A 27,732-nucleotide genomic window follows, 5' to 3' on the forward strand; every position below is an offset into this window, starting at 1 on the left:
CCTCTCCCAACCATTCCTATCTATCAGCTGACAAAAAAATAATTCCACTGCCTATTGGAAGAAGAGCAGGGTAGCTCTATCCAGTACCAAAATACCTAAATTGATTGCCTGGTCATTATTGTATTTCTGTTTGTAGAAGCTGGGGCTGTGTACAAACAGGCCACATTTCTTTCATTTAAACAGTCGCTGCACTGAAAGGAATATACTTCACTGTCTGTATGTTGCTTTGATAAATCCTGAGATTGTGAAAACAGCTGTACAAATGACAATATTTTTAAAAACTTGAAGCTTTTCAGTGTCAATCATCCTATATCCCAACACACTCTGATAGTGGAAAATCTACCCTTACATTCCAGAACAGAACATGAACTGTCTGATAAGAGCAATTTATTCTTTAAATGCAAATTCATAGGCACCTGAAGGAACAACCAACCATCTAGTGTCAAGTGTTTAATTCCAAGTGCAGCTATGGCACCTCCATCCCAGGTGTTCCATGTCAATGACTCACCTTAAACACGTAGATGCTTATTGAGAGGATGAGATCACATGATTTGAACTGGTCATCTCAACCATGATCTTGTGACAGCAAGACCAATTTGAGTAATTGATCACTATTTGTGTGGTGAATATTGTGATCTTAGACACACTTTTTCATCTAGCCACATAGTGGTTGGAATTTATGACATACCATAGATAAATCAGCAGGCACAACTTAACTTGTCTTCAGGCAATCATGAAGGAACACTGCTGGTAAGAAAAGCTTTTTATTTAAGACTAAAAGGCAGGGAGAATTATCCAGGGTCTACTTTACCAGAAGTACACCAACTCTCCTTGAAACTCTCTTTCACTATTAAAATACTAATTTGTCTTTTGCATGTCATTAAATAATCTTGACACATTAAACCTAAAACCTAGCACTTCATATATCTTCTAGAATTTAAAAAAATGTGCAATTTCATTTTGAAAACCTAAGGTATGGCAAAGCATTTGTTCACACACTTAAATACACTCAGCAAATATCATCTACGGATTTCCAAATCAGTTGAAACCCTGTGCCAGACACAAGGGCCTAAGATACAATGGAGTGGCTAATTGGAAAATTGTTGGTTCAAGGGATCATGCAGCATAAGAGAATCCAATATGCTAGTCATAGCTCTTTCAAAGAGGTATTCAGTTAAACTGACTCCTTCCTGTCCTTTACCCCCAACTCTCAAAACATTGTCGCCCTTTAATATATTGACCTAACCCTTTTTGAAAATTTCAAAGTCCACTGTCTCTTCTGGCTGTGCATTCCAGATTATAGCTCTCTATGTAAAAACATTTTAAAAAACCCAACTCTTTTTGGACCTGGTCAATTGTTCTAAAACTGTTCGCTTTGGCCAACAACGCTCCCTTCGAGAAAAGGGGTCACCTGCATTTTGTAAAAATGCCCCTTAATTTTGACTGCAATTTTCGCCCCATTAGTGTCAAGGGATTAAAAAGCTGTGAACAATATACCCAAAAAACTTTGGAAAGTCATCCACCATGTTAGGTCTCATAAGAAAGGAAAGGAGGCATGCTGGGACTCAGAATGATTTCTCCACTGGATGCGTCATCAGCTTTGCAATAAACAGGCAGAAGTGCAATTGCTGAGTAAATGCAACCTGTGCTTTGTTTTTGTTTTGGAGCAAGCTAGCTGTTGGCATTGGAGGGAAAGCTCATTGGCCCTCAGTACATAAGCAGTTGTTCGATAGATTATTTTCACAAAACTATTACAAGGTCATAAAAAACACAGCCTGGTCTCTGATTTAAATTGATTTGTGTTCAAAGCCCAATATTGTTGCCTCTGAAAAGAATGTCAGTTGTTCAAAGGTTGAAAAGTTCAGATTTGAAGATGATTACTTCATTCACAGTTTGACAGGTTCAGTATTGAAGTCGCTATGTACTGACAAAGGCAGGGAACTTGTGCATCTTTGGTATGAATGGAAGACTTGATGAGAGGAAGCTGTTGCGATGCAAGTAGTTTTACATAAACTCCACTGTATGTGACCAGCAACTGATAAGCTACTTCCTATAATGAAAGAAAACAGAACTTTTTTATAAAAATCATCATAAAATGAAATCAATCAAGGCAAAATATCATCAATAACCTTGATACAGTGGGAACACATTCATTATGTTCCCTGTGTGGTTCACAACCAATCAAGTGGTTTTGGAACTCAATGTATCCATCGTTAGACAGGAAGTAGGAAGCAATGAAGGTGAACAAGCCGAAAATGGAAATCCCATTGAAGGGAAGAGTACAACTTCTTCAATGTGGGTATGCCTGGAAGAACGAAATTAAACCTGGCTAAGGGTGGCAGATTTAAAACAGAGACGAGGAGTGATTACTTCTCTCAACAGGTTGTGAATCTGTGCAATTCACTACCCTTCAGCATGGTGGGTGGCAGGAGAGTGAATAAATTTAAGGAAGATGTAGACAAATTTTTGATTAGTCATGGGTTAAAGGTTATGGGGAGCATGAGGGAAAGTGAAGCTTATGAGATCAGCCATAATTGTACTTAATGGTGGAGTAGGTAAACCTGGCAATGAATTAAATACTCAAAACAAAGCACTGTGGATGCTGGAGATCAGAAACAGAAAGTACAAAGTGCCAGAGGAGCTCAGCAGGTCTGGCAGTGACTGTGGAGAAAGAAAGAGTTAATGTTATGAGTCCATGACTTTCCTCCTTCATAACTCAAAAATATTTTGATGTTCTTTTTTGTAAGGTAGCAGCAAATTTATATACAAGCTTTATACGAACAACAATATAGTAATTTCACATAATTTCTTTCTTAGTGAAGCTGGTCAACAACAATTTATATTTCTATAATGCCTTTAATGTAGTCAAATGCCCTAAGGTATTATAAAGCAAAGTTATGACACTGAACTACAAAAGGAGAACAAATCAAGATGAAGAGCCAACAGATCAAACTTGGTCAAACCAGTTTTAAGAAGCATCTTGGTACAGGTTACTGCACAGACAGCAGAATGTTGGATTAGCTCAAATTTCTGGAGGGCGAGACATAGGGAGACCAGCAAAGATATATGAAAAATACTCTGCAACCTTCAGGCTTGCATGCTAAGTAAGGATGTAATTACAATTATTGTGGATCAGCCTGAGTTTTGTGCAGCAATTTGATAACTGATACTTCACAGCACAGACTGGCATTTAGATTACACCTTTAAAATAGGTAAACATCTTGAGAAACATTACCAAACATCATCTGACACTGAGCTACAGAATTAGGTATCAGGATGTAGGAATTGCAGCCGATAAAATGTATCTCATTGCCCAAGCTTTCAAAGGAGCGATTAAAGAAAACGAAAGGTGGAGAGGTTTACAGGGGGAATTTCAGAGCTTAGGACCCAAGGCACAACTGCCAATAGCAGGGCAAAGGAAACTGACAATACACAAGAGACCGAAGCATTGCAGTTGGTAATACATTTGAGTAAATACAGTACCTGAGCTGTGCCTTTAGGTACAAGGCATTTCAGTGTGTTAAAAACATGCTGTGCTTGTTGATTGCTGTTCCTGCGAGTGTCCTTATCATTCCCTGATAATAGTGGAGTTTCTTCAGACTCTGCCTTGATGTTGTTCAGAGGACTGGATTGATTGATTTCTATGACGATGCAGAGATGGCCTAGCTTTTGATTCAAAAGGGACTGTTGATTAAAAAAGACTAACAGTTAAATGGACACAATACACAAGGCATAAGGTATTCCTTACTTAGGTAATGTTTGGAAAGCAGGAGCAGATACTTCAGCTCGAGTGTTCTGCCATTGACATGGTTGGCTTCAGATCCTTTTCTGCCTTTACACAAGGTGGGCGGCGGAAATCGATCCTCAAAAGATCCAATTATCCCCTTGCAGCCCAGCCTTTCACTACTATTATGAAGAATTGCTTCCTGATATCACTCTTGAAATGGTTTGACTCTGATTTTAAGATTATGCTCCATTGTTCTGGACTCATCTCACCAGAGGAAACTTTTTCTCTTACCCAATGAAATCCTTTAATTGTCTAAAACATTTCAATTTGATCAATCCTTACTCTTCTTCTAGGTAGGAAATCACATGACACCAGGTCATAGTCAACAGGTTTATTTGAAATCACAAGCTTTCGGAGCGCAGCCCCTTCGTCAGGTGCAGTGAGAGAGAAGAGCACAAAGACACAGAATTTACAGGCAGAGAGATCAAAAGATCATACACATGGTGTGAGTGGAGTGTTGAATCATAAGTCTCTGCAGGTGACCAAGAGTGTTAGACTGTGTGAGTAATGTGTCAACAGCTGAATAATAAGTGAAGTGATGATCTGATTAAGTGAGGCAGAGAGATAATTACAACAAACTAAAAATAAGGTGGTGCTGGAGACAAGCCAAATGATTGGGATAACATGATAGATACAACAGTTGCATGTGGAGGAACTAACCAAAGTAATAAGTAATCCAAAATTGTACAAACATTAATCACAACTTATCAAGGTGGTGGTGTCAAAAAAAGGATAGTATGGAAGATTTTGCAAATACAGAACAGTGGGGTGTAGTCACATACAGGGCAGCATTAACCCAAGATCACGGTCGAGGCCATCTTCATGGCTATGGAATGTGGCCATCAGTTTCTGCTTGGCGATTCTGCATCGTTGTGTATCTCAAAGTATGCCTTGGAGGATGCTTACCCGAAGATCAGAGGCTGAATGCCCTTGACTGCTGAAGTGTTCCCGACTGGGAGGGAACATTTCTGTCTGGCAATTGTTGTGCGGTATCCATTCATCCATTGTTGTAACGTCTGCATGGTCCCACCAATTGCGGAATTGCCAAGCAGAAATAGCCAAGTTCCATACCCACAAAGATGGCCTCAACCATAATCTTGGGTTCATGTCGCGCTATGTGTGTGACCACACTGCACTGTTCTGTATCTGTAAAATCTTCCTTACTGTCCTGTTTTGACATCATCACCTTGATAAATTGTTATGATCTCTCAATCTTTATTAGTTTGTACAGTTTTGGATTACTTATTACCTTGGTTAAACCCTCAGCATGCAAATCTTATACCTATCATTTTATTCCAGTCATTTGGTTTGTCTCCAGCACCACTTTATTTTTAATTTTTTGTAATTATGTCTCTGCCTCATTTAATTTACAGGGAGATGATGGCCTAGTGGTATTATCGCTGGACTGTTAATCTAGAGACCCAGATAACGTTCTGGGGATCTGGGTTTAAATCCCGCCACAGCAGATGGTGGAATTTGAATTCAATAAATATCTGGAATTAAAGGTCTAACGATGACCATGAATCCATTGTCAATTGTCGGGAAAACCCATCTGGTTCACTAATGTCCTTTAGGGAAGGCAACAGCCATCCTTACCTGGTCTGGCCTACATATGACTCCAGACTCAACAATGTAGTTGACTTGTAACTGCTCTCTGGGCAATTAGGGATGGGCAATAAATGCTGCTTGGTCAGCAATGCCTCTCATCCCATGAATGAATTTTTTTTTAAAAAAAGTTGCAACTGACAAAGCAGATGCGTTCTGAAAGCTTGTGATTTCAAATAAACCTGTTGGACTACCATCAGGTGTCATGTGATTTTTGGCTTTACAAACTCTGTGACTGTGTGCTCTTCTCTCTCACGGCACCTCAGGAAGGGGCTATGCTCCAAAAGCTTGTGATTTCAAATAAACCTAGTGGACTTTAACTTGGTTTCATGTGACTTCTGACAATGGCTACAATTCTAAGTACACTTGCCCTTTAGTAACTCTGTCACCACAATTTATTCACACTTTTTCTTTCTCCCCTTTAACTGTAAAATTATGCTTTAAAAGTGACAATAGTAAAACAAAATTTGTTCAAAACAAAGAACCAAATGAAAAGTTAAAAGTGTGCAACAATTGAAAGTTGGCACAGATTCTCTGGCAAGTGCGTTAAATGCTGATTCAGTTGCTGGGTTCAGGAAGCGAAATGAACCACTTTGCTGAACAAGCAGCAACCAGGAAGTGAACACAAAATGCTGGAAAGGGAGATGAAAATTAAATCAGTCGACAGCTTGATTCAGGCACTAACAGCGGGATCATTCCCACAGTAAATGAGAAGTTGTTTTTATTTACAAGAAGAGAATGAAAGCAATCACCTGAAATCCAGACTCTGTCTGATGTTGTTCTTCCAGCATAGAAGCGAGTCTCCTCTCACACTCCTTAACATCAAAGTACACAAAGCAGAGCTGACTGTACGTCAAGGAACAGAAGCTGCTACTGGTTTCACCTGGACAAGTTAGTTGATGGGCTTAATTCACCAACAAAATGTACGGGGGGAGTGTAAAAGGTCATTGACAAGTTGTTGCAGTCATAGATGGCAGATGAATTTCAAAAGCAGGGAAGTGTAAGGTAATGCACTTTCGTCAGAAGACATTACAAAATAAGGGGTACAATTCTAAAAGGGGCGCAGGAGAGAAGGACCTGGGTGTATTTGTGTATAGATCATTGAAGGAGGCAGGACAGGTAGAGACAGCAATAAACAAAGCATTGAGTATCCTCAGCTTTATTAACAGGGGCATGGAGTACAACAGCCAGGAGGTGATCTTGAACATGTACTAGACACTGGTTAGACTTCAGCTGGAGTATTATGTACATGTGGGCGCCACATTATAGGAAAGATGCAAACACATTACAGAGAGTGAGAAGTAATTTTCAAGAATGGAACAAAAACAGAAGTTGCTGGAAAAGCTCAGCAGGTCTGGCAGCATCTGTGAAGAAAAATCAGAGTTAACGTTTCGGGTCCGGTGATCCTTTCTTAGAATTGTTCCGAGGAACGGTTATCAGACTCGAAACGTTAACTCTGATTTTTCTCAAACAGATGCTGCCAGACCTACTGAGCTTTTCCAGCAACTTCTGTTTTTGTTCCTGATTTACAGCATCTGCAGTTCTTTCAGTTTTAATTTACAAGGATGGTTCCAGGAATGAGAACGGTTGCATGGTGGCTCAGTGGTTAGCATTGCTGCCTCACAGTGCTAGGGATCCGGGTTCGATTCCACCCTTGGGCGACTGTCTGTGTGGAGTTTGTACATTCTCTCCGTGTCTGCGTGGGTTTCCTCCGGTTTCCTCCCACAGACCAAAGATGTGCAGGCTAGGTGGATTGGCCATGCTAAATTGCCCATAGTGCTGAGGGATGGGTAGATTAGGTGGCTTATAGGGGGATTGGTCTGGGTGGGATGCTCCGAGGGGCGGTGTGGACTTGTAGGGCCGAAGGGCCTGTTTCCACACTGTAGGGATTCTATAAAATTTCTATAAATGAGAAACATCAGTTATGAAGACAGATTGAAGAAGTTCTCACTAGAGAGGGGGCTGCTGAGAGGTCACTTGATAGCGTTTTTCGAAATTATGCATGGGCAGAACAGAGTAGATAGTATAAAAAGAAAAAAAAAGCAATAAAGAGAGGACATGCATTTAAAATGACGTGCAAAAGATGCAATGGCAATGCGAGCAAAATCTTTTTCATACAGCAAGTAGGGTACAAAAGCACTGCCTGGAAATGTGATGAAGGTAGGTTCAATTGAGGCATTCAAGAGGGTACTGAAATGGTGTGCAGGAACATGGTGAAAAGGCAGAAGACTGACACTCGGTAATAGAATCAGTGCAGGCATGATGGGCTGCATGACCTCCTTCTGTACCATAGCCAGTCTGTGAAAATCAATTGAGGAAGGTGGTCCACTCATTTAGTCTACTCTTTCCAGCTTATTAACTCTACAGCTCTGTAGCATTCACTTGAAAAAGACATGACTTTGGTTACATCCAAGCTGGGATACCAGAGAAATCTAATATAGAGAATAATATAGATTAAATCTATTCAGCTCATTGTGCCTGAATCAGTTCTTTCAAAGATCTATTGAATTAATCCATCTTGATTCCTTTTTCCCCATAGCCCTAAAAACTATCTCCTTTTCTGAAATACTCTTTTGAAAATTTTTATTGCATCTTCTTCTATTGCCCTTTCAGGCATTGCATTCTACATCACAACCTACTGTGTAATAAAAATTTGCCATATCCCACTTTAGGTTCTTTTGCTAATTACTTTAAATCTGTGCCTTTACCATTGAAAAGGGCTATTTTACAGTCTATCAAATTCACTGTGACATTAAACACTTCTATCAAATCTCTTCCTGGCTTTCCCTACAAAAAGGAGAACTAATCCAGTTTCCTAATTCTTCCACATTACTGAAGACCCTCCCCCTGATATCGTTCTACAACTGAGCATCTAAAGCCTTCACCCCTCAAGCCATGACAGGGTTAGAAAACAAAGCGTTTATAAATCATTCCAGTTTCTGGAAAGGATACATGAAGCATACTTGTGCAATGTTTTGTTACATCCAATACACCAACCAAAATGTTGTACTTCACAAGGTTCTCATTGACCCAGATGAGTCGCATATCCGTGTTCACATTAATCTGTAAAATGGATTTTAGTTAGTTTCAAAAGGGAAACACTTGGTTAGCATATGAAACACGAGTCTAACATCAGTTACTCTGTCTGCTGATTTTGTCTTGTGTGTACACAAATGTTGGATTTTGGGGTTCAACCCAGTCATCACCCGAATGTTCAGAATCTGTTTAATAATTAAAAGGGTAGAAATTACTGTTGGTATGCATGTACAAAATCCTGCTTCCTGTCATTGTTTTTAATGTCAAACGTGGCCCAGTGTGTTGCACTCAAAACCAGAAGATTACAAGTTCACATGAGTCTTGGGGTACATAATCTAGGTGGGTGATGCAGTGTCAGAGGTACCGATCATTTAGATAAGATGTTAAATGGAGACTCCATGTTCTCTCGATGTGGATTTAAAAGATCCCACAGCCGCTATTTTTGACGGGAAAGTAGAGGAATTCTCCCACGTGAGCTTGGCCAATATTGATCAACATCACTGAAACAGATCATCTGCTATTTGTGGAAATGTGCTGTGAATGAACTGTATTTCATGTATTGTCACAGTGACTATACTTCAAGAGATACTCAATTGGCTGTAAAGTGCTTCGGAATGTCCTGAGGTTAATAGGTTCCATACAATTGTCGAGTTGGTTCCTTTAGTCTCTGCATTCCTGGCTGTGCAGGCAGGTGGTCAAGCTGCTTCAGGTATTGCTGCTCTTACAAACTCCCCTTATTTTTTGATTTGCTTTACATGTCCATCTTGGCTGCAGGGATAAACCTTGGCACATACAAACTCTGAGGTCCCATACACATGACTCTGCTGCTTTAACCATCTGTTAACACCATATGGTCAGGGTGACAAATGCTACTCTTATGCTAATTTTGTTTTATAAAAATAATATTCACACCACACAACTATCAGACAATGATCAAGTCCAACAAGAGAATCTAACCAGATCTCCTTGAAATTCAATGGCATCATCATCATTGAGTCCCACACCAACCATATCCAAGTCAGTTGCAATAGTAAGGATCTTAAATGGAACAACCATTTAAATCCTTTGGCTACAAGAGCAGGTCAAAAGCTGGGAAGTCAGTGAAAAGTCACTTACTTCTACACTGATCCACCACCTATAAGATACAAGTTAGGAGTACAATGGATTGTTCTCCACTTGCCTGGATGAGGGTTGCTCCAACAAGACACCAGAAGCTTGACATCATCTAGGAAGATGCGGTCCTCTTGATTAGCAACCAGCCAGTGATGCACAGTGGCAGCATTGCGTACCATCTACAAGGTGCGCAGCAGCAACTCACTGAGGCTCCTAAAACAGTACCTTTGAGACCCGTGACCTCTACCCCTAGGGCAGCAGATGCGTGGAAATACCATTGCTTGCAAGTTCGCCCCATTCTGATATTGAACTGTATTGCTGTTCCTTCACTGTTACTGGATCAAAATCCTGTAACTCCCTTTCTAACAGCACTGTGGGTGTACATACTCTTCACTGACTGCAGCAGTTTAAGAAGTCACCACCTACTTCAGAAAGGAATTAGGAATAGGAAACAAATGTACTTTTACTGCTTTAATTCTCATCTTTCTTCACTCATCTTCCTGACTTCTGCTCGTCAGGTCTTTTCAGATTAGGCATGAAAATTTTGTTACATGTATAGTACAACTTCTGCACAATCTATAGGTGCCTACCACACATATGTTTAGTTGGAAGAGAGTCGCAAACAATGTGTCTCTGCACCTGAAGTGACAAGCTCTGATATATTACACATTTAAAAGTGGTCTGCCTTTACGGTTCATCCTGCTGTGAGCTTACTGATCCTAAAGTGTATTGTTAGGTCATAAAAATTGTCATAGCAGTATCTTTTTGGATGCAATGACACGTATTCAGTGCACCTCACGTTTAGAGATTTCTCTAAACTTCCTCTATTTCTTTTTCTTTATTCATTAACGGGATGAGGTTGTCGCTGGCGAGGCAGCACTTCTCGTCCATCCCTAGTTGCCCAGAGGACAGTTCAGAGTTAACCACATTACTGTGGGTCTGGAGTCACATGTAGGCCAGAACAGGTAAGGATGGCAGTTTCCTTCCCTGAAGGACATTTAGTGAACCAGGTGGGTTTTTCTGACAATCGTCAATGGATTCATGGTCATCATTAGATTCCTAATTCCAGGTAGTTTATTGAATTCAAGTTCCACCATCTGGTGTGGCAGGTTTCGAACCTGGGTCCCTGGAATGTTATCTGGGTCCCTGGATTATAGTCCAGTGATAACACCACGAGGTCATGGCCTCCCCAGTATTTAATTATTCAGCTTCACCAAGACATAGAGTTTCCCCTTGTGATTTGTCATTCACTTATATGCTCCTTCAATGTCAGAAGGTGACAAGGAATACAGGCCAAGGCCACCTGCAAATCTTTAAGCCATTTTATTTCCTAGCAAGGGTCAATACACATTTTATGATTGGATTGATACACTTGATGGATTCTTTGGACTAATGTATGTCAGAAGTGGCTCAGTTGGTAGCACTGAGTCACAAGGTTCTGGGTTCCTGGCCTACTGCATGGTTTTAACAAAAAAATTCTGAGGGAGTACCACACTGTTGAAGGGCTTATCTTTCTGATGAATTTTTGAAACTGTCTGCTAGTTGGATCCAAAAGGTCCCAATTAAAGCAAAGCACTGCAGATGCTGGAAATCTGAAACAAAAACAGATGGTACTGGAGAAACACAGCAGGTCTGGCAGCGTCTCAGGAGAGTAAAACAGAGTTAATGTTTTAAGTCCAAAGACTCTTCATCAGAACTGATTCCAGTTCATTTTTACTGCAAAGGTCCCAAGGTACTTTACTGAGGAAGAGCAGGTGAGTACTCCCTGGTGTTCAGGCCAATATTTATCCCTCAATCGGTGTACCAAAAACAGATTAATTGGAAACTTTATCAGATTATTGCTTATGGGAGCTTGCTATTGGCTGCTGCATTTCCTACACTACAAAAACGATTATAATTTTAAAAGCATTTTATTGGCTGTAAAGTTCTTTGCGATGTCTGGCGATAGTGAAAAACAGTACTAGTGTCAGTCTTTCTTTTTCTTTTTCCTTCAAGCAGGTTGTGCAGGCAGGTGGTCAAGCTGCTACAGGTATTGCTGCTCTTACGAACTCCCCTTATTTTTTGATTTGCTTTACATGTCCATCTTAGCTGCAGGGATAAACCTTGGCACATACAAACTCTGAGGTCCCATACACATGACTCTGCTGCTTTAACCATCTGTTAACACCATATGGTCAGGGTGACAAATGCCACACTCATGCCACCCATATCCTTACTATTCCGACTGACTCGGATCTTAATTGGAACAACTATTTAAATTCTTTGGCTACAAGAGGAGGTCAAAAGCTGGGAATTCAGCAAAAAGTCACTTACTTCTACACTGATCCATCATCTACAAGACACAAGTTAGGAGTACCCTGGATTGTTCTCCACTTGCCTGGATTATTATTACTTTTTTTTCTACATCTATACATCTACATGAATTAGGAGAAGAAGGTGGCCACCCAGCCTGCTGCACCATCCAAAAAGACCATAATCTGATGACTCTACATTCTCGTGGGGCACCACACCGTGAGCACGGGGCAAAGTGAGGAGGTAAGCCTCCGATGTTGAAGACTAAACTAAGAGGATTTTGAAGTGCCCAGGTTGTAATGAATGGAAAGTGAGGCATCCATCTTTTGCTGAGCTCTGGCTCCTATCGTCCTTTTGAAATCAAGACAGGATTGGTTTTCAACTGTGCTGCAAGACTCCAAGAGCTTCACAAAGTAGGCACAATTACTGAAAAAAAAAACAAAATATGCTAGGGTCATATGCTTATGAGGTGGTAGTGGAAGCACATTGATTGGCTGATTTCCCTTGTGCACTGACATGTAACAAAATCATAGGTTATTTGTAAATCCCATGCACCACCACTACAAAAGAAAAAGCCCTTACCTTGTTGTTAAAGACATTGTGTCATATGTTCAGTCACACTACAGTCCTGCTCTCAGCACTGAGATCCTTCACCTCTAAATTAAAGGCTTAGCACAAGTCCCTACCTGTCCCATTGATACACTACATTTTGTATGTGTACTGAATGCCACTTGAAAGAGAAAGTAAAAATCAATCGCATTTGCAGATGTCAAATTATGAGAACTTGTACAGATAAAGGTCAATAAAATCAATGCTTCACTGGTTTCACAAGAAACTACAATCTCACAGGTACATGTGGGACTCTTTCTTACCTTTTGATTGCGCCGGTGCAGGAGGAGGAGGAGGATGGTGGTCAAAAGTACAGCGATGATGCTGATTAGAAGGCAGAAGGCCCAAAAGAAACTCTTCACATACATGTCCAGGTAGAGGTGGAAAGTTGAGAAGAGACAACACCATGCTGCCAGATAAAATACCTAAAAGATCAACAGACACCGTTATACAGGCTGCACGATCGGTCTGTTGGCCTATCCCGAAACAGGACAAGAACCTCAGAGCTCTATATGCTCCTTCAACTCTAAGCTCTTCCATGTTTCCAATCTTTTTTATCCTGCAAATTGCATCTCGAGATGTCTAGGTCTCAAGCTGTGTCATTTCCTCCAAAGAACCCCTCAACTTTTCGCTCTTCCTATATTTCATGCTCTTACATGAACTTACCTCTTGATGTCCCAATATTTGAATGAAAACACAATATCTATTAGAAATGACTGAGGCTGTTCTTCTGAATAAAAGGATTTAGGTGACAATCCAGACATTCGTGAAAACCTTAAATTGGTGAATCACGGAATCATTATGGTGCAGGAGGCCGCCATTTGGCCAATCATGCCTTTGCCAGCTGTTATTATCTAGTGTCCATCTCCTGCCTTTCCCCATATCTCTACACACCATAACTATTCAAATAACCATCCAATGCCCTCTTGAATGAACTAGACTATAAACCATGATACTTAACCTTAATTTATCGATTTTAAAAAAATGGACCCACAAAACAAATTTGTGATTCTATATTGATCTTGCTGTTCTACAATATTTTTATATTCTCAACAGGTTGACATGAAAGCTGTTCCTGGATCAATATACTTAGGGGAGTGCTTTTAACATCACCTGCCTGTCGGGCATTTTATGGGATTGAGCATATGTGGATTTATTCTCCACTAAAGTCAATGAGAAAAGATTTTTAACCAATCAGCAGTGTTCTGACCAATTACGTGGGGCTCCTGCTTAGACAATCAAGTTAAAGCTGAACATACAAATTCAAACAGGACTGGGCAAATTGGCCCCTCGAACCTGTACCACCAGTCAATATGATCATGTCTGTCTGGTTATTCTACATTCACACCTTTATCCAACAATGTTTCATTCCTTGCTTATCAATAATCTATCCACTTCTGCCTTGAAAATATTCATAGCCTCTGCTTCAGCCATTTTATGACAGAGATTGAACTTATCCTCCAATTTATACCTGATTGGAAATAGACATGTTTTCTTAAAACATTCTGTTCGAAAACATTTGATGTGGACTACGCTTTGATAGTTGAGTTTTACAATAAGCTGCATGATATGACACTCCATGCAAACCAGAAGATTCAACTTGAACTGCATCACTGTATTTGGAATTTATGGCTTGGTCTAGGAAAGATTTTAGTTTCTGACCGTAACTACTTCAGTGAGTTATCCAAGTAGATATAAAAAAAGACAAAACGGGCAGGATTTAGTCTGACTGCAGCATTTCCCTCATGAGTGCTGATAATGACCATGCAGAATCACCCACAAACAATTTACTGGAAAGCAGTCACTGTCTGAGAAACCAAATCCCCACCATCTATCGTAATCTACTGGGGAGGACGAGAAAAATAGTCATGGAGTTACACAGGAAGGAAATAGATCCTTCGGTCCAACTCATCCATGCCGACCAAGTTTCCCAAACTAAACTAATCCCACTTGCCTGTGTTTGACTCATACCTAAACTTTTTCCAGTTCAATGTCTTTTAAACATTGCAAATGTACCTGCATCTACTCCTTCCTACGGAAGTTCATTCCACATACGAACCACCGTCTGTGTGAAGATGTTGCTCCTCAGGTGCCTTTTAAATCTTTCTCTACTCACATTAAAAATATACCCCCTAGTTTTGAACTTACCCACCCTAGGGAGCTATTCACCTTATCTATGTCCCTCATCATTTTATAAACGTCTATAAAGGTCACCCCTCAACCTCCTAGGCTAGAATGAGAAGTGTCCCAGTTTATCCACTCCCTGACTAACTAGAATCTAACAGCCTGGTCTGAGTGTTTTTCCAGCTAACTCATTTAGGAGTTCTTGCTGTATCTCCATGCCAACCATGCTCCAAACAATCAGAACCCTCTTTTACTGTATAAATGGATACGCCCTTTTTAAGTTTGGCTCCTTGCAAGTCAGTGCTGATAAGTGCAAGACAAAATAAGCTTTGATCTTATTGGTAATGTTTCGCCGATGAGTCTGGAACCTCCCATTCCTGACCTCAACTGAAGTCATCAGTCTTGGTGTCACCAACCTTGGCAATTTGAGTGTTGCTGGCTAGGCCAGCATTTATTTCCCAGAGACCAAGTAAGAGTCAACCACAATGCTGTGGGTCTGGAGTCATGTGTAGGCCAGAACAGGTAAGGATAGCAGTTTTCTTCCCTAAAGGACATAGTGAACCATATGGATTTTTACAACAACTGGTATCATGATCATTATTAGAGTCTTAATTCCAGACTTTTATTGAATTCAAATTCCAACATCTGCCATGATTTGAACCTGGGACCCCAGAACAATACCTGGGTCTCTGGATTAAAAGTCACATGATGGTACAACTAGGCCACCACCTCCTCTCAACATACTGACTTCTATGGGTTACATACCCAGCACGAGTTGCCAGTGGAATCAAGGCTATACTCCTGGTTCAGAAGTGACAGTCACTCACAAAAACTTAGAGACCCAGAGACAGTCAATATTACTTGTCAAATGATACAAGGTGCAAAGCATTGTTATCCCAAGACAAGTGGATTGGTAATGGAAATTAGAAATAGGAACCCTCCTCACCTTACATTCCCAATTATAATCAAGTCATACTTAAAAAGGAATGCATAGAAATCCCTACAAAGCATTTCACCTATCACTGAGAGCCATCTCATTTCAAAGAGGTTGAATATCAACTGGAAATGCAGGATCACTCACTGGTGCAAGCAGCATCATGAAGCCAGTGGAACTAAAGTACATGTATCGTCTTACTTCTGTGCTCATTAGGGATGCTCGAATGGGTAGCTCATAATCTTCTGGTGGCACCTGTGGAGCAGGAAGCAATGCCAGGGTGACAGAAAGAGAAACAGAGAGAGAAAATATAATGTTTCCATCTTTAATATTTTACCCAGATGCCTGAATTTCCCAATTCACTCCAAGTCCTATTTCCACATCAATCACGCTCATCAACTTACCTTGGCTCTCAGCACTGAAATCTCATCCATATTTATTCGCTTTATTTAATTCTTTAATGTCAAATCTCCGCGTTTTCAGCCTTCTTACTTCATATCAGAAACTATTTGAGATCTCTGTGTACCTCTTACTCCTATTCCTTGTGCATGCACATTTTTAAGTTGTTCCACTGGTGGTGGCTGTGCGTTCAGCTGCCTGAGCCATAAGACCTGGCATTCTTTCCCTGCATTTACCCAGTTCTCTGCCACCCTTTCCTCTTTTAAGAAACTTAAAATTTAAAAGTGCTTCACCAAGCTCATCTAATATTTCCAGGTTTCTTTGCCACATTTTATTTGGTGATGCCTCTGTGAAGCGCATCAAGCCGTTTTACATTACACATATTATTCTGTTTAAGTTCAAGGAGATAAATAAAAGCAAAAAAGGAAGATAAAAATCATCACAGTTCACGTGTTGTAAGCTGAACTCAAATGTTATGCTGTTACAAAACACAGCACGGATGAATGAACCGTGATTTCTCCTGTGGAATAAACAAACCGAAATAAGGCTATATTTGGAATCAACTAGATGTCACATCAATTCAGAAAACACCATTTAATGAGGAACAAGGCCAATGTTAGAAGCCTCCTTTTATATTTTGCAATGTCTCGTTTCTTATGAAAATTGCAGCTATAAAGGAAAAACTGGATATGCTAGAATTGTCTTCCTTACAAAGAGGTGGTTTCGGGCCGACTTTTAATTAAGGTATAATGAGGGGTTTGGATAAGGTGGAGAGGGAAGACCTGTTTCCCTTTTGAAGAGAGGTCAATTTCTGGGGGTATAGATTTAAAGTGACCAATAGAAGAGTCAGAGGGGACGTGAGGGAAAATGGCTGCATCCCGAGGGTGGTGGTTGCCTGGAATTCTCTGCCCAGTTTGGTCCTTGCAGCAGGAACCATCAACTCATTTAAAAGAAACCTGGATCTGTACCTGGTGATGCAAGGCATGGACTAGATGCTGGAAAGTTGGACAAGAATGGGCAACTAGTTTATTCAGCCAGCACAGAGGTGATGGGCTTAATGGCCTCTTTCTTGTGCTTAAACTTTTCTATGGTGGTGCCCATCGCACAACATACTGTAGTTAGAACAGCAGCCCACCAACTACTTCTTCCCAATTAAGGGCATTTAGCCATCACTTCCTCGGTGGATCTGGCTTATTTCCTTATCCTCTCACTGTATTATGAAACTGGAACAGCTGCAGGCCATTCAATCCTTTAAGTCTGCTTGACTATCCAAATCATAGCTGATCTTCCACTTCAATTACACTTTCCCATCAGATTCCCATATTCCCGCTTCCCTTTGTATCCAAAAATCTATCCTTGTCTTGAATATACTTAATCTAGCACCGCATGGTTCTCTGGGGTACAACATTCTGATATATTCAGATTCTTTAGAGTTAAAACATTTTTTACGCATAAAAATTAACAACAGGAGTAGACCATTCTGCCCCTTGAGCCTGCACCGCCATTCAATAGGATCATGACTGATTTGATAGTAATCTTAAATTCACATTTCAACCTAATCCTGACAACATTTCAACCCCTTGTTTACCAAAAATCTATCTACCTCGACCTTAAAGTATTCAAGGAGTCTGCTTCCACCACCTTTTTAGGGAGGCCGTCAGAAGAAATTTCATGTAATTATTGTTTTAAATGGGCCTGACTTTTAAACAGTGACCCTTAGTATTTTACTTTTATTATCAAACTGTGAAATCTGAAATAAAAACCAAAAGTGTTGAAGAAATTCAGCAGGTCTGGCAGTTTCTGTGGAGAGAAAAACAGAGTTAACTTTTGAGTCCAATATGACCAAGTTCCAAAGAAGATTCATGCTGGACTCAAAACATTAATTCTTTCTGCCTCCAAAGATGTTGCCAGACCTCCGAGTTTCTCCAGCACTTTCGGTTTTAGTTTCAGTGACCTGTACTCCTAGTTCAGTCCAAAATGGCCAAGTCCTTTTCCTGTGCATGTAATCATTAGTTCTTGACTCCCGAGTGAGAGAAAACATCACTTTCCATCTCTCTTGTTGCAAGTCTGGAATGGTATCTCAAGGTGTCTCTGCTCAGTACTTCACCCCACACAAAAAAAATTGTGGTGGAAGTTAGGAATTTGCTTATTTGAGAGTGGTATCCTAAAAATCGGAGATGTTAGAAAAATCAATTGAGTTTCATGTTTACAATTAAAAAAAAATTTCAAATGCATCACAAACCGTTTGACTGGTTAAATGGGGCTTCCATTTAAAAAACACTCGTTCAGTCCTAAAGATATCTGGTGATTTTTGTGTAAGTCCAACTTGAGTCTTCAGAGGAAAATCTGGCTGACACTTCAGGTTATTGAATCCATTCTCAACAGCCTTTTTGAATAGACATAAAAGCTACTACGGCAATATTTTGAAGAGGAGTAGGGAAGTTATCACCTAGCATCCTGGCTCATAGTTATTCTTCAATGAACACAGCAAAAAAAAAAAAAAAAAAAATCCCATTATCACATTGGTCTTTGTGGAAGCTTGCTGTGCTCAAATTGGCTGTCATATATTTTATATTGCTACACTTCAATAGCTTAGAGATGTCCTACAGTTATGAAACAAAATACAAATACAATGCTTCCATTCTTTGAGAGATAATCTACTTTAATAAATAAAAGTGTCTTGGATTTTGCTTGTTTTATCTCATATTTCATCAGATACATATGTATTGTTAAACATTTTGCACATTTAAGCACTTGCTGTGTAATTGTTGATCATGTCTTTTGTCAACATTTAACATTGAAACTGCCTATGTAAACATTTAGATAGACAATCCTGCATGTAAACCCGGAGTAATGACATAGCTGTGAACTGCAGCAAGTGGGCACTGTAGTTTTTGTTAATTTTCTCCATTTTGTGACGTTTCAAACAGATATATGTTCAAAAATGCTTATGTTCATCAACAGACAATCATGGACAGTGCCAACAAAACTTGAAATTAATACAAGAGAAGAATACAGATTATCCATTAGTCTGGTCATTAGCTATTCAGTCACTGACCATTCTTCTTCATTGGCATTTGGGGACCAGAATTTATCTGTACTGAACATCATGGAGCTTACAGCAAAGCAGTACATCCTGTCCTCCCTCCAAGACACATAACAATATGTGCTAGGCTAAATATAAATAAAAAAAAACAAGAAAATAATTTGGTGTGCTAAGAGGAATATTGTTGAATTACAAGCTTGTGTTACCTGAACTCCAAATCTGGCAAGATTTTCCTCACATGACTCCAGATCAAATCCCTGAGACCACCAGAAGCCACTGGAAGTGAGGACCAGTAGTATGCGGCCATTGTACAACTCTATAATGAGAATTATGGAAATTTTAGTCTTTGAGCTATTAGGCAAGCAATGAGTGTGCTGTAGACAGAAGGAATTTTGTAAGCAGCGATGGCTTGCTGGTGAGAATTTTTCAATCAAGCTTCTCACATCAACAGCATGTTACTGCAAGAAACATTTGTTTTCTCTGTGTTGCTTTTTATGGTTTCCGTGACACATCCCCAGAGAGAAGAGCTGAGCTTGCTGCAGTATCTAATGCTTCTGCTGTCAACTGTTGGTGAGAAGTGTATAACAACAGCAGGAGCAGAACTCACATTCCAATTAGAGGTCACTTTATTGGGGAAGCACCTAATGTCTATTCCTCATTAAGGGGTTGATTCAAGGTCGAGCACTTAAAACACGCTCAGATTCTCAAGAATCGCTATTCATTTGCCAATCTTGGGATCATTACAGTGATGTTCTCCCGAGCAATTTTAATTTTTTTTTAAATTAAAAAAATCCAAAGTGAATAATTGTAACACAACCCACAGGACCAATTTTACACATCGACTTTGGCAGGGAAAGAAATCAGGAGGGATACAAAACCAACATTACAACTGCTCTATTTCAGTTCCTGACAGGCAGAACACCATTGTAGTATTCTAGTATTTCAATTCTGCTGCTAGAATTCCTTCTCTCCAACAATTGCTCCCCTTCCCCTCCTGTCCGATGTCATTGGTTTCTTGATGGTTATCAACACTAATGCATCTTGACAAAGAAGCCATTCCTTAATAATAACATATGGGGAAAAAAATCTTTGACTCAAGGCTCTCTTCCAACAGGTTTGTTTTTATTCGTTATTGGGATATGAGCGTCACCGGCTGAACCAGCATTTATTGCCCATCCATAATTGCCCAGAGGGGAGTTAAGAGTGAACCACATTGCTGTGGGTATGGAGTCACATGACAGCCCATCCCTAGAAGTCATTAGTAAACGAGATGGGATTTACCTGACAATTGACAATGGTTTCACGGTCATCATTAGACTCTTAATTCCAGAATTTCATTTACCATGGCAGGATTTGAATTGAGGTTGCTGGAACATTACTTGGTTTCCTGGATTCATAGTCTAGCGATAATATCACATGGCCATCACCCCTCCATTCCTGAAAGCTGCATGAGCTCAAATACATTTTGCTCGCCGTCCACTGATACCAGCTGAAAACCCGACTGAACATTGGCTTTTGCTTCAGGTTATATTGCTAAGCACAGAATAAGCTTCCCAAGCTCTCAGTTGATTTTTTAATCAGTTCCCCAAGTGAAACATCCTCAAGAATGTCATCAGCATGCTCTCAAAACTCCTAAATACATTTCAGGACTCACCTGGTCTCTCAGAAGGGCTGCTGTACAGTTCTGAATCATTCGTGCTATTATTTTGACTAAGGATGCCTGGTCCATTCGGATCTGAGACACAAAAATAATTTTTTCAGCCACTGTTATTTTCCAGGTGGGGTATATGAAACAGCCACACTGAGATTACACAGGAGAAATTCTTTTTCTCAGAGGATTGTAGAACATTGAAAGTCTTCCTCTAAGATCATGGAAGCAGTCTTTGAATCTCTTTACCTCAAAGGCATATATATTCTCGGTAAACAAGTGGGTGAAAGATTATCAGAGGAAGACAGAGAAATGTGGAGTTGAGGTTACATTCAGATCAGCCGTGATCTTATTGAATGGCAGAACATACTTGAGGGACGACATAGCCTACTCTCGCTTGTAACTCATAAAAAAAGTGGTGAAAGCAGAATCTTTGAATATTCTGAAGGCAGAGATGGATAGATTCTTGCTAAGCAGGGAGATTAAAAGTTATCAGGGCTAGGTGGATATGTGGAATATCAGATCATCTATGTACAAATCATAGAATCCTTAAGTGTGGAAGCAGGCCATTCGACAGTCCGAACTGCAGCCCATCCAGACCCACCAGCTCACTCTATCCCTGTAATCCACCAAACCTGCACATCCCTGGACACTAGGGCTAATTTAATATGCCAGTCCATCCAATCTGCACATCTTTGAAATATGGGAGGAAATCTACAGACACGGGGAGAGTGTGCAAACTCCACAGCCAGACGCCCGAGGGTGGAATCAAACCTAGGTCCCTGGCACTGTGACTTTTGTTTTTGGTGGGTTTGTCACTGTTTGACATTTAAATGGTCAGTTGTTCCTCTAAATCCCAGTTTGGTGTTCCCACTGTTTGGAACCCGAAGTTGCAGAGTCTACCACCTCACAGCAGGTCCGCTTCAAAGAATCTATTTCTGAAAGGTAGCGATTTCCTTTGAAGGGCTGAGTTTACTCCCATGGCTATGATCCCAGGACACTCTTGGTCATAGGGAGCTGGAGGGCACCTTAGTGGGGGTCAGGTATACTTTGGGATTGTTAAAAGGATCATGAATTTGCCTTAAAAAGTTCATTAACCCATTGGAACTGACAGAGCTTTCAAAGAATTGTTGAAGTTGTACAACTGCTAAAGCTGCCAAAGAACTTAGAAAACAAATATGTTTATTTTGATAAGAGATTAGTTGAGGGAATTTCAATGTACTGAATTTTTTATCAGCTGGAAAAGTGGGCCATTTGGGCCATCAAGTCTGCTCCGCCATTCAATGAGACTATAACTGATCCGATAATTTTCAACTCCATTCTCCTGCCTTCTCCAAATAAACCAGGATTCCCTTTCTGATTTAAAATCTCTCAGCCTTTGAATATGCTTAATATGCTTCAACAGCTTTTTGCGGTAAACAATTTCACAGCTGCACCTTCCTCTGAGAAGTTCCTCTCGATCTTCATTTTAAATATGCAACCCCTTATTCTGACATTATACTCTCTGATCCTAGGCTTTTCCATAAGGGGAAAAAAACATCTCAACATCTACTCTGCCAAGTCCTCTAAGAATCTTCTAAAGTTCCAATGAGGTTGGCTCAATCTTCTAAATTCCAATTGATACAGGTCAAACCTACTCAATGTTTCCATAACAGACATGTCAGCATGGCTCCTGAAGTTCATCCATAGTGGATAGTAGATGAGTGAGTGAGAATGGAGTGGAGAGTGTAAAGGGTGTAGGATGGGCACATAGGTTAGAACTAAGTTGACATAGGAAAGATAAAGAATGTGTGCACAGGAACAAAGGGATATGAAAGGGCAGTGGGTATTGGGACATAGGGGTTATGAAGGGCCATGAGGGTTGGTAGAGGGGCACAAGGCAAATTAGAAGGTTTGAAGTGGCGTGGATGGGGGCATGAGGAGTGCGTATGGGCCAACGTGTGAGGATTGAGGGCTGGAGTGATGCTTTACTTTCATTTCTTTTCATTAAACTGGGTGTAGAGGGGCAGACCTTGCACCCAAACTGCAATACAGCCAACAGTCTCTGCCCTCATTCCTGGATCACCCCATCACTTCAGAACAAAAATTGGACTTTCACACAGTTTCACATGGGTCACACGTTTGTCGAGTTGGAAAATATTCCATTTCTACGTTCTAGACCTGCGAATGAAAATCGGGACCTGTCTGTTGGAGCCCCTTCTTTTCCCAAGGGTTGAGTACAAGGCCTAGGCTAACATGTCCAACACGGTATTGAGAGAATGTTGCACACCTGAAGTGGTCTCCTTTATATGAGGTATTAAACATTCAAGAGAGAGTAGGATTGCAGACAGGAGCGAATGAAAAGAATTCAATGGCACTACTTTGAAGAGTGTGCTCTCCCTGGTGCCTTGGCCAATATTTGCTCCTTCATCAAACTTGCTGAAATAGCTAACCTGTTCATTATTACATTGCTGTTTATGGGAGCCTCCTGTACAGAGTGGTCGTCATCTTTATCATAAGGGTAGCTACATTTTAAACGTAATGTGGTCATTAATCATTTTAGGGGCATTCTGTATATAAAGGGTGTTACAGAAATGCAAAACTTAGTTTCTTTTCCACTCAGAAAAATAATGTGTCTTTCTTACCATTTATCCAGTGAAGCACATCTGCTTCCTCAATTGCTTCAAATGACGTCAAGGAGGTTCGTTCTGCTGATATCTTGTAGCCACTGTCATCATGCGCCATTATGACAGGTGTCTATAAACTGGTATAGCAGGGCAAGATAGTGCTCGGTTTCTGTACCATACATGACACTAATGCTGTGACTGCTTTGTGCCACACATAGGACTCTGTAAAACCAGGTACAATCAAAAACTATTAAGGTGCCGAATCAGCAGTGGTGCAACTCAAGCACGATTACCTGCAATCTAAAATAGTGAATCCAAATGAGATCACAATATCAGAAACTGAAGGGGATTACACAAACAATTTGAATTAATGTAGAACTTTTAACAACATGTACCTAGGTGATTCAAAGAGGCACTATAAAATTAGATGCTACAGTGGCAATGTTAGGGCAGATGACCAAAAATGTGGTCAAAGAGATATATTCTGTGCCAATGTTTAAACTCCATGTAAGCATCCTTTCATCATATTCAAATGCACTCTATCCCTGGGATGTGGCTATAAGATCTAGTGACAGAATATGAGGGGGAGAATCTCACCGTTTCTAGCCATGTGGCAAGTTTATTTTCATTTTACAGGTAAAACCTTGCCAATTATTTCAGCTCACCCTCCCCATCATTTTTCATGCTGTAAAGCCCACTTGTCAGGTCATTTTGCCATTTGCCTCTGACTCTGGACAAAACACCAATGAACCAGAGGTTGTAAATTCTCTCATGCTGATGTTCTTGTCTCCCTCAGCATCATGGTTCCGAATAAAAAGCTCAAATGCTGAGTTGATAAACACAAATCTGCCCATCACTCCATGAAATTGCACTGTGGGGCCTCAAAAATCTCTCAGAATTGTATTCCAAATTTATCTATGCTGCAAAATAGTTTAGACGCTACTGGTGCACTACTGAATATATTGTCAAGGTTTTTTTCTACTTTAGTACTCTTGTCTTCTGCTAAGAATCCCTTTTGGAAGTACTGCATCAGAGACTGTGATTTTCTGACCATTAATTTTAATGGATGGAAAGATCACAGACTGGCAAAGTACAAGTTTTGATCCACATTATCTCCTCAGTGCATGAATGGAAAAATTGGACCTCCCCCTCGGCCTAGTCAACGTCATCTGGATCCCTTTGTGTTACTATATGGTGACACACACTACAAATTCTTATTGCACAGAGCAAATTCTGTAGTTGTTTAAAACACTCAAGTGTTTCTCATTTATGTTGTATTAGACCATTTTTCATCCAGACAGCGAACTGTCAATTCAAAAAACAATGAAAGAATAAAACTGTTTGAAAATGCAAAGCATGTTAGAAAGCATGTACAGCCTGCAAGCAGGCCAATTTGCTCAACAGATCCAAAGCATTTCTGCTTTGCACCAGATTGCTCAGTTCCCGTGTCATCTCACATCAGCAACGCCACTTAAACTGCCTCAACCGCTCTACATTCTTACCATATTTTTTGGTATATATACGAATGGAAACAGTAGTGAGACTGCAATATTATACTTTATTTCAATCATTCCACCACGTTTCCCCACCCCCCCATTCCCCAACTCAATTTGGCTGTTCGCTCCTCTTTTCAAAAGGAAATGACTCCCTTCACTGGAGCTGTATCTCCAGGAATGGTCCATTCTTTGTGAATGTCAACAAAATAACAGGCTCATTGAGCCTAATCATGTCTTCCCTTAATTTTGAAAGGACTGGAGTACAGTTCATTTGTTCTAGGGACTTAGAAATATCAAAAAAGCTGTCTTTATTGCTCTTCTCTGGTTGCCCTGAAAAGGTGACTCCGTGGCAATAACCTTTTTCAATTGAGCAGTTTGTCAAACCTCTTTAGAGTTAGCCTAGTAATTAGAAGGCTCAGAGTTCAAATCCCATCACAGGAAGTGATCAAAGGTAATTTGGAAAATCTGGCAATCTGCTGGCAAGTAACAGGTAACTGTTAAAATTAAAACTACAATGCTGTGAGAAAACAAAAGCAAATTTTCTTAACATAGTGTGCTGATGGGAGGAATGCAATGAGAATGCGGGTCAACAAGACTCAATAATTTGTTTATGAAATTCATTTTGATTATGAAAATTTTTCAATATTCCTACGACAGTTGTGAAAGAATTGCACACATGCAAAATAAATCTTCTTGGGTGAAGAATAATCTCTTTCTCTCACAGAGGAACACACTCATGCCATCCTGCTTCCCCCTGTACTGCCTGGTGGTAAACATCACAACCAAATATCACTGACTCAATAAGCAACTAGTTTTTAAATTTAAAAACTGACTTCCCTTGCAGCAAATGCTGTAGCTACTTCCAGTTAACATAATATCTGCCAAATCATCACCTCACCTCAGGAGGGTGGCCTTTAGCCATCAGCTCTAAAATTGTCTCACCAATTGCAAAAACAAGTTCACCATTTTTCTCTTTGTTATGATCAACCTCTTTGACAAACATTTTGGTCGTACATTCCACAATCTGCTTTGTTTGGGGCCGTGTTCATTTTATTGTTTGAATGGAAGCCGATGTTACTGAAAGCTGTCTCAAGGCCATAAAAATTAAATGGGTTCACCAATGACTTTCAGATTCTGGCCTGTGCCATCCTCACTCCCACACCCTCTGACTAGTGCCAATAACTAAGAATGGTCAATAAATGCAGAGTTACCTACATCCCAAGAAAACTAGTCAATTGGGGTTTTGCTGTCAAATTGACAGCTCTTTGGCGGATTGGTGCAAAATTTTCTTTGATAACTCTCCATGAAGTGTCTACCGCGTTAAAATGCTGCATAAATACATGTTGTTGCAAGTAGGCACAAATAATTGTCAAGATTATGAAAATGCCAGAGGATATGCTTAAATCAACATACCAATGAATGATTGAGTCTTACTGACCCAAATTCTCATTGCATTTCTCCATCAGCTCACTTTATTTAATATTGTTTTTGCTTTAATTTCTTACAAAAATGTAGTTTCGTTTTTAAATAAGATTGCACTTCTGGTTTGAATGTAAACCATAGCAAATATTACGGCCCCACACAATACATTTCCCCTTAAAGAACTAAAATACCACAACCCTACAAGCAAAAGAACACAAACGATACAACTTAACAAAAGGAAATATTCAATTACTTCCGATAAACTTGACGGGTCACAACTGTGAACAAATTCTATTTTTGTTCATGGTAGTAACTAAAAACAACCATTACGTGATTACTTTTAATGTAGTTATAAAATCTAGTCAATCTATAATGATTGCCATCTACAAGAAGGCACTTGCTCCGAGACATGTTGGTGCAACAGCAATGTACAAATATGGGGTTGTTATCTTAAAATCTCCTTTCTCGTGAAGGATTAGCAGTAACATTCCAAACGGGCAGACATTTACTGAAAGGAATTTCAGAATGATTAAATATTCCTAAATCTCCAGCCAAAGGTGGTGTCAAGACAATTAGTAAAGGGAACAGCTTTACTCGTATTCGATTTTGTCATGTAAATTTTCCAATGTTCTGACGAAGTTAAGAAAGAAACACACATATGCAAAATAAACCTTATTCGATTGAAACTAATCTCTCTCCCACAGAAACATACTCATGCCATCCTGCTTCTCCCTGCACTGCCTGGTGGTAAACATCGCAACCCAAATATCACTGACACAATGAGCAACTAAATTTAAATTCAAAATGTAGCAGACCTCTTGCAGCAATTGCTGTAACTACTTCCAGTTAACATCATATTAAATCTGCAACAGGTCACTTTTCATAAGTAAAAGCAGAAACCAACCTGCAAATGCATGAACAGCAAATAAAAGTTGATGACACATTACTTTTGGCTTTGATTCTCCTGCTGCTGTCTTGTTTATTCTTTCGATTTGTTTCCGATTGCCAGAAACACAGTGGTCTCAAGTTACTACATAGGTGAAGCTACTTTACTCTTGTAGTCACTTTCCTTGCGGTGGTTTACAATGAAGTCACCCCCGAGTCACAAATAGCCCAGAGCTGATGGGTGGTAGAGATCTCCTGACTTACAGGAAACCCTGTTGCTCGATTCTTTCAGCCTGGCGGCACTCTTGTTTGTTAATAATCCCACTCGCAGTTCGCATGACGGCTGTACCAGCCTCTCCGCCACCACTGTTACCAACCCTCCAGAATTATCAAAACTCTCCTGGAATTAAAAGATGCTGCTGCAAGCAACACAGGTCTGAAATTAAAATCAGTATGGCACTGAAGGAATGGTGAATCTCTTTCATCTTCTTTGAGCTGCTTATTAGTTTAAAAAATGCTAAAAACGGGATGAAAATGGATGAGTGACTGGATGAAGTTGGAGGTTGAAGTGTTTCGCACAGATGCCTTGACTATACATCCTCACAGAGATAGTAGGAACTGCAGATGCTGGAGAATCTAAGATAACAAAGTGTAGAGCTGGATGAACACAGCAGGCCAAGCAACATCAGAGGAGCAGGAAGGCTGACGTTTCGGGCCTTCCTGCTCCTCT

The 27,732-nt window shown here is 40.1% G+C and overlaps 1 protein-coding gene across 1 annotated transcript in view; it reads right to left on the reverse strand.

Moving 5' to 3' along the window:
• Positions 1 to 27,732, reverse strand: part of LOC109932013 (cytochrome P450 2B19-like) — a 104,798-nt gene that overhangs the window by 68,103 nt on the left and 8,963 nt on the right. The window contains exons 2-9 of the mRNA XM_048616683.1: positions 23,218 to 23,421; positions 20,600 to 20,680; positions 19,152 to 19,261; positions 15,648 to 15,755; positions 12,706 to 12,867; positions 8,345 to 8,455; positions 6,145 to 6,234; positions 3,484 to 3,684 (exon numbers count right to left, since the gene is read on the reverse strand). Coding sequence (XP_048472640.1) covers positions 3,484 to 3,684; positions 6,145 to 6,234; positions 8,345 to 8,455; positions 12,706 to 12,867; positions 15,648 to 15,755; positions 19,152 to 19,261; positions 20,600 to 20,680; positions 23,218 to 23,317 — 963 coding nt within the window. The 5' untranslated portion in view covers positions 23,318 to 23,421. The remainder of the gene's footprint in view (positions 1 to 3,483; positions 3,685 to 6,144; positions 6,235 to 8,344; positions 8,456 to 12,705; positions 12,868 to 15,647; positions 15,756 to 19,151; positions 19,262 to 20,599; positions 20,681 to 23,217; positions 23,422 to 27,732) is intronic.

This window comes from Rhincodon typus, chromosome 35 (assembly GCF_021869965.1).
Source record: "Rhincodon typus isolate 14 chromosome 35, sRhiTyp1.1, whole genome shotgun sequence".
NCBI classification, from domain to species: Eukaryota; Metazoa; Chordata; class Chondrichthyes; order Orectolobiformes; family Rhincodontidae; genus Rhincodon; species Rhincodon typus.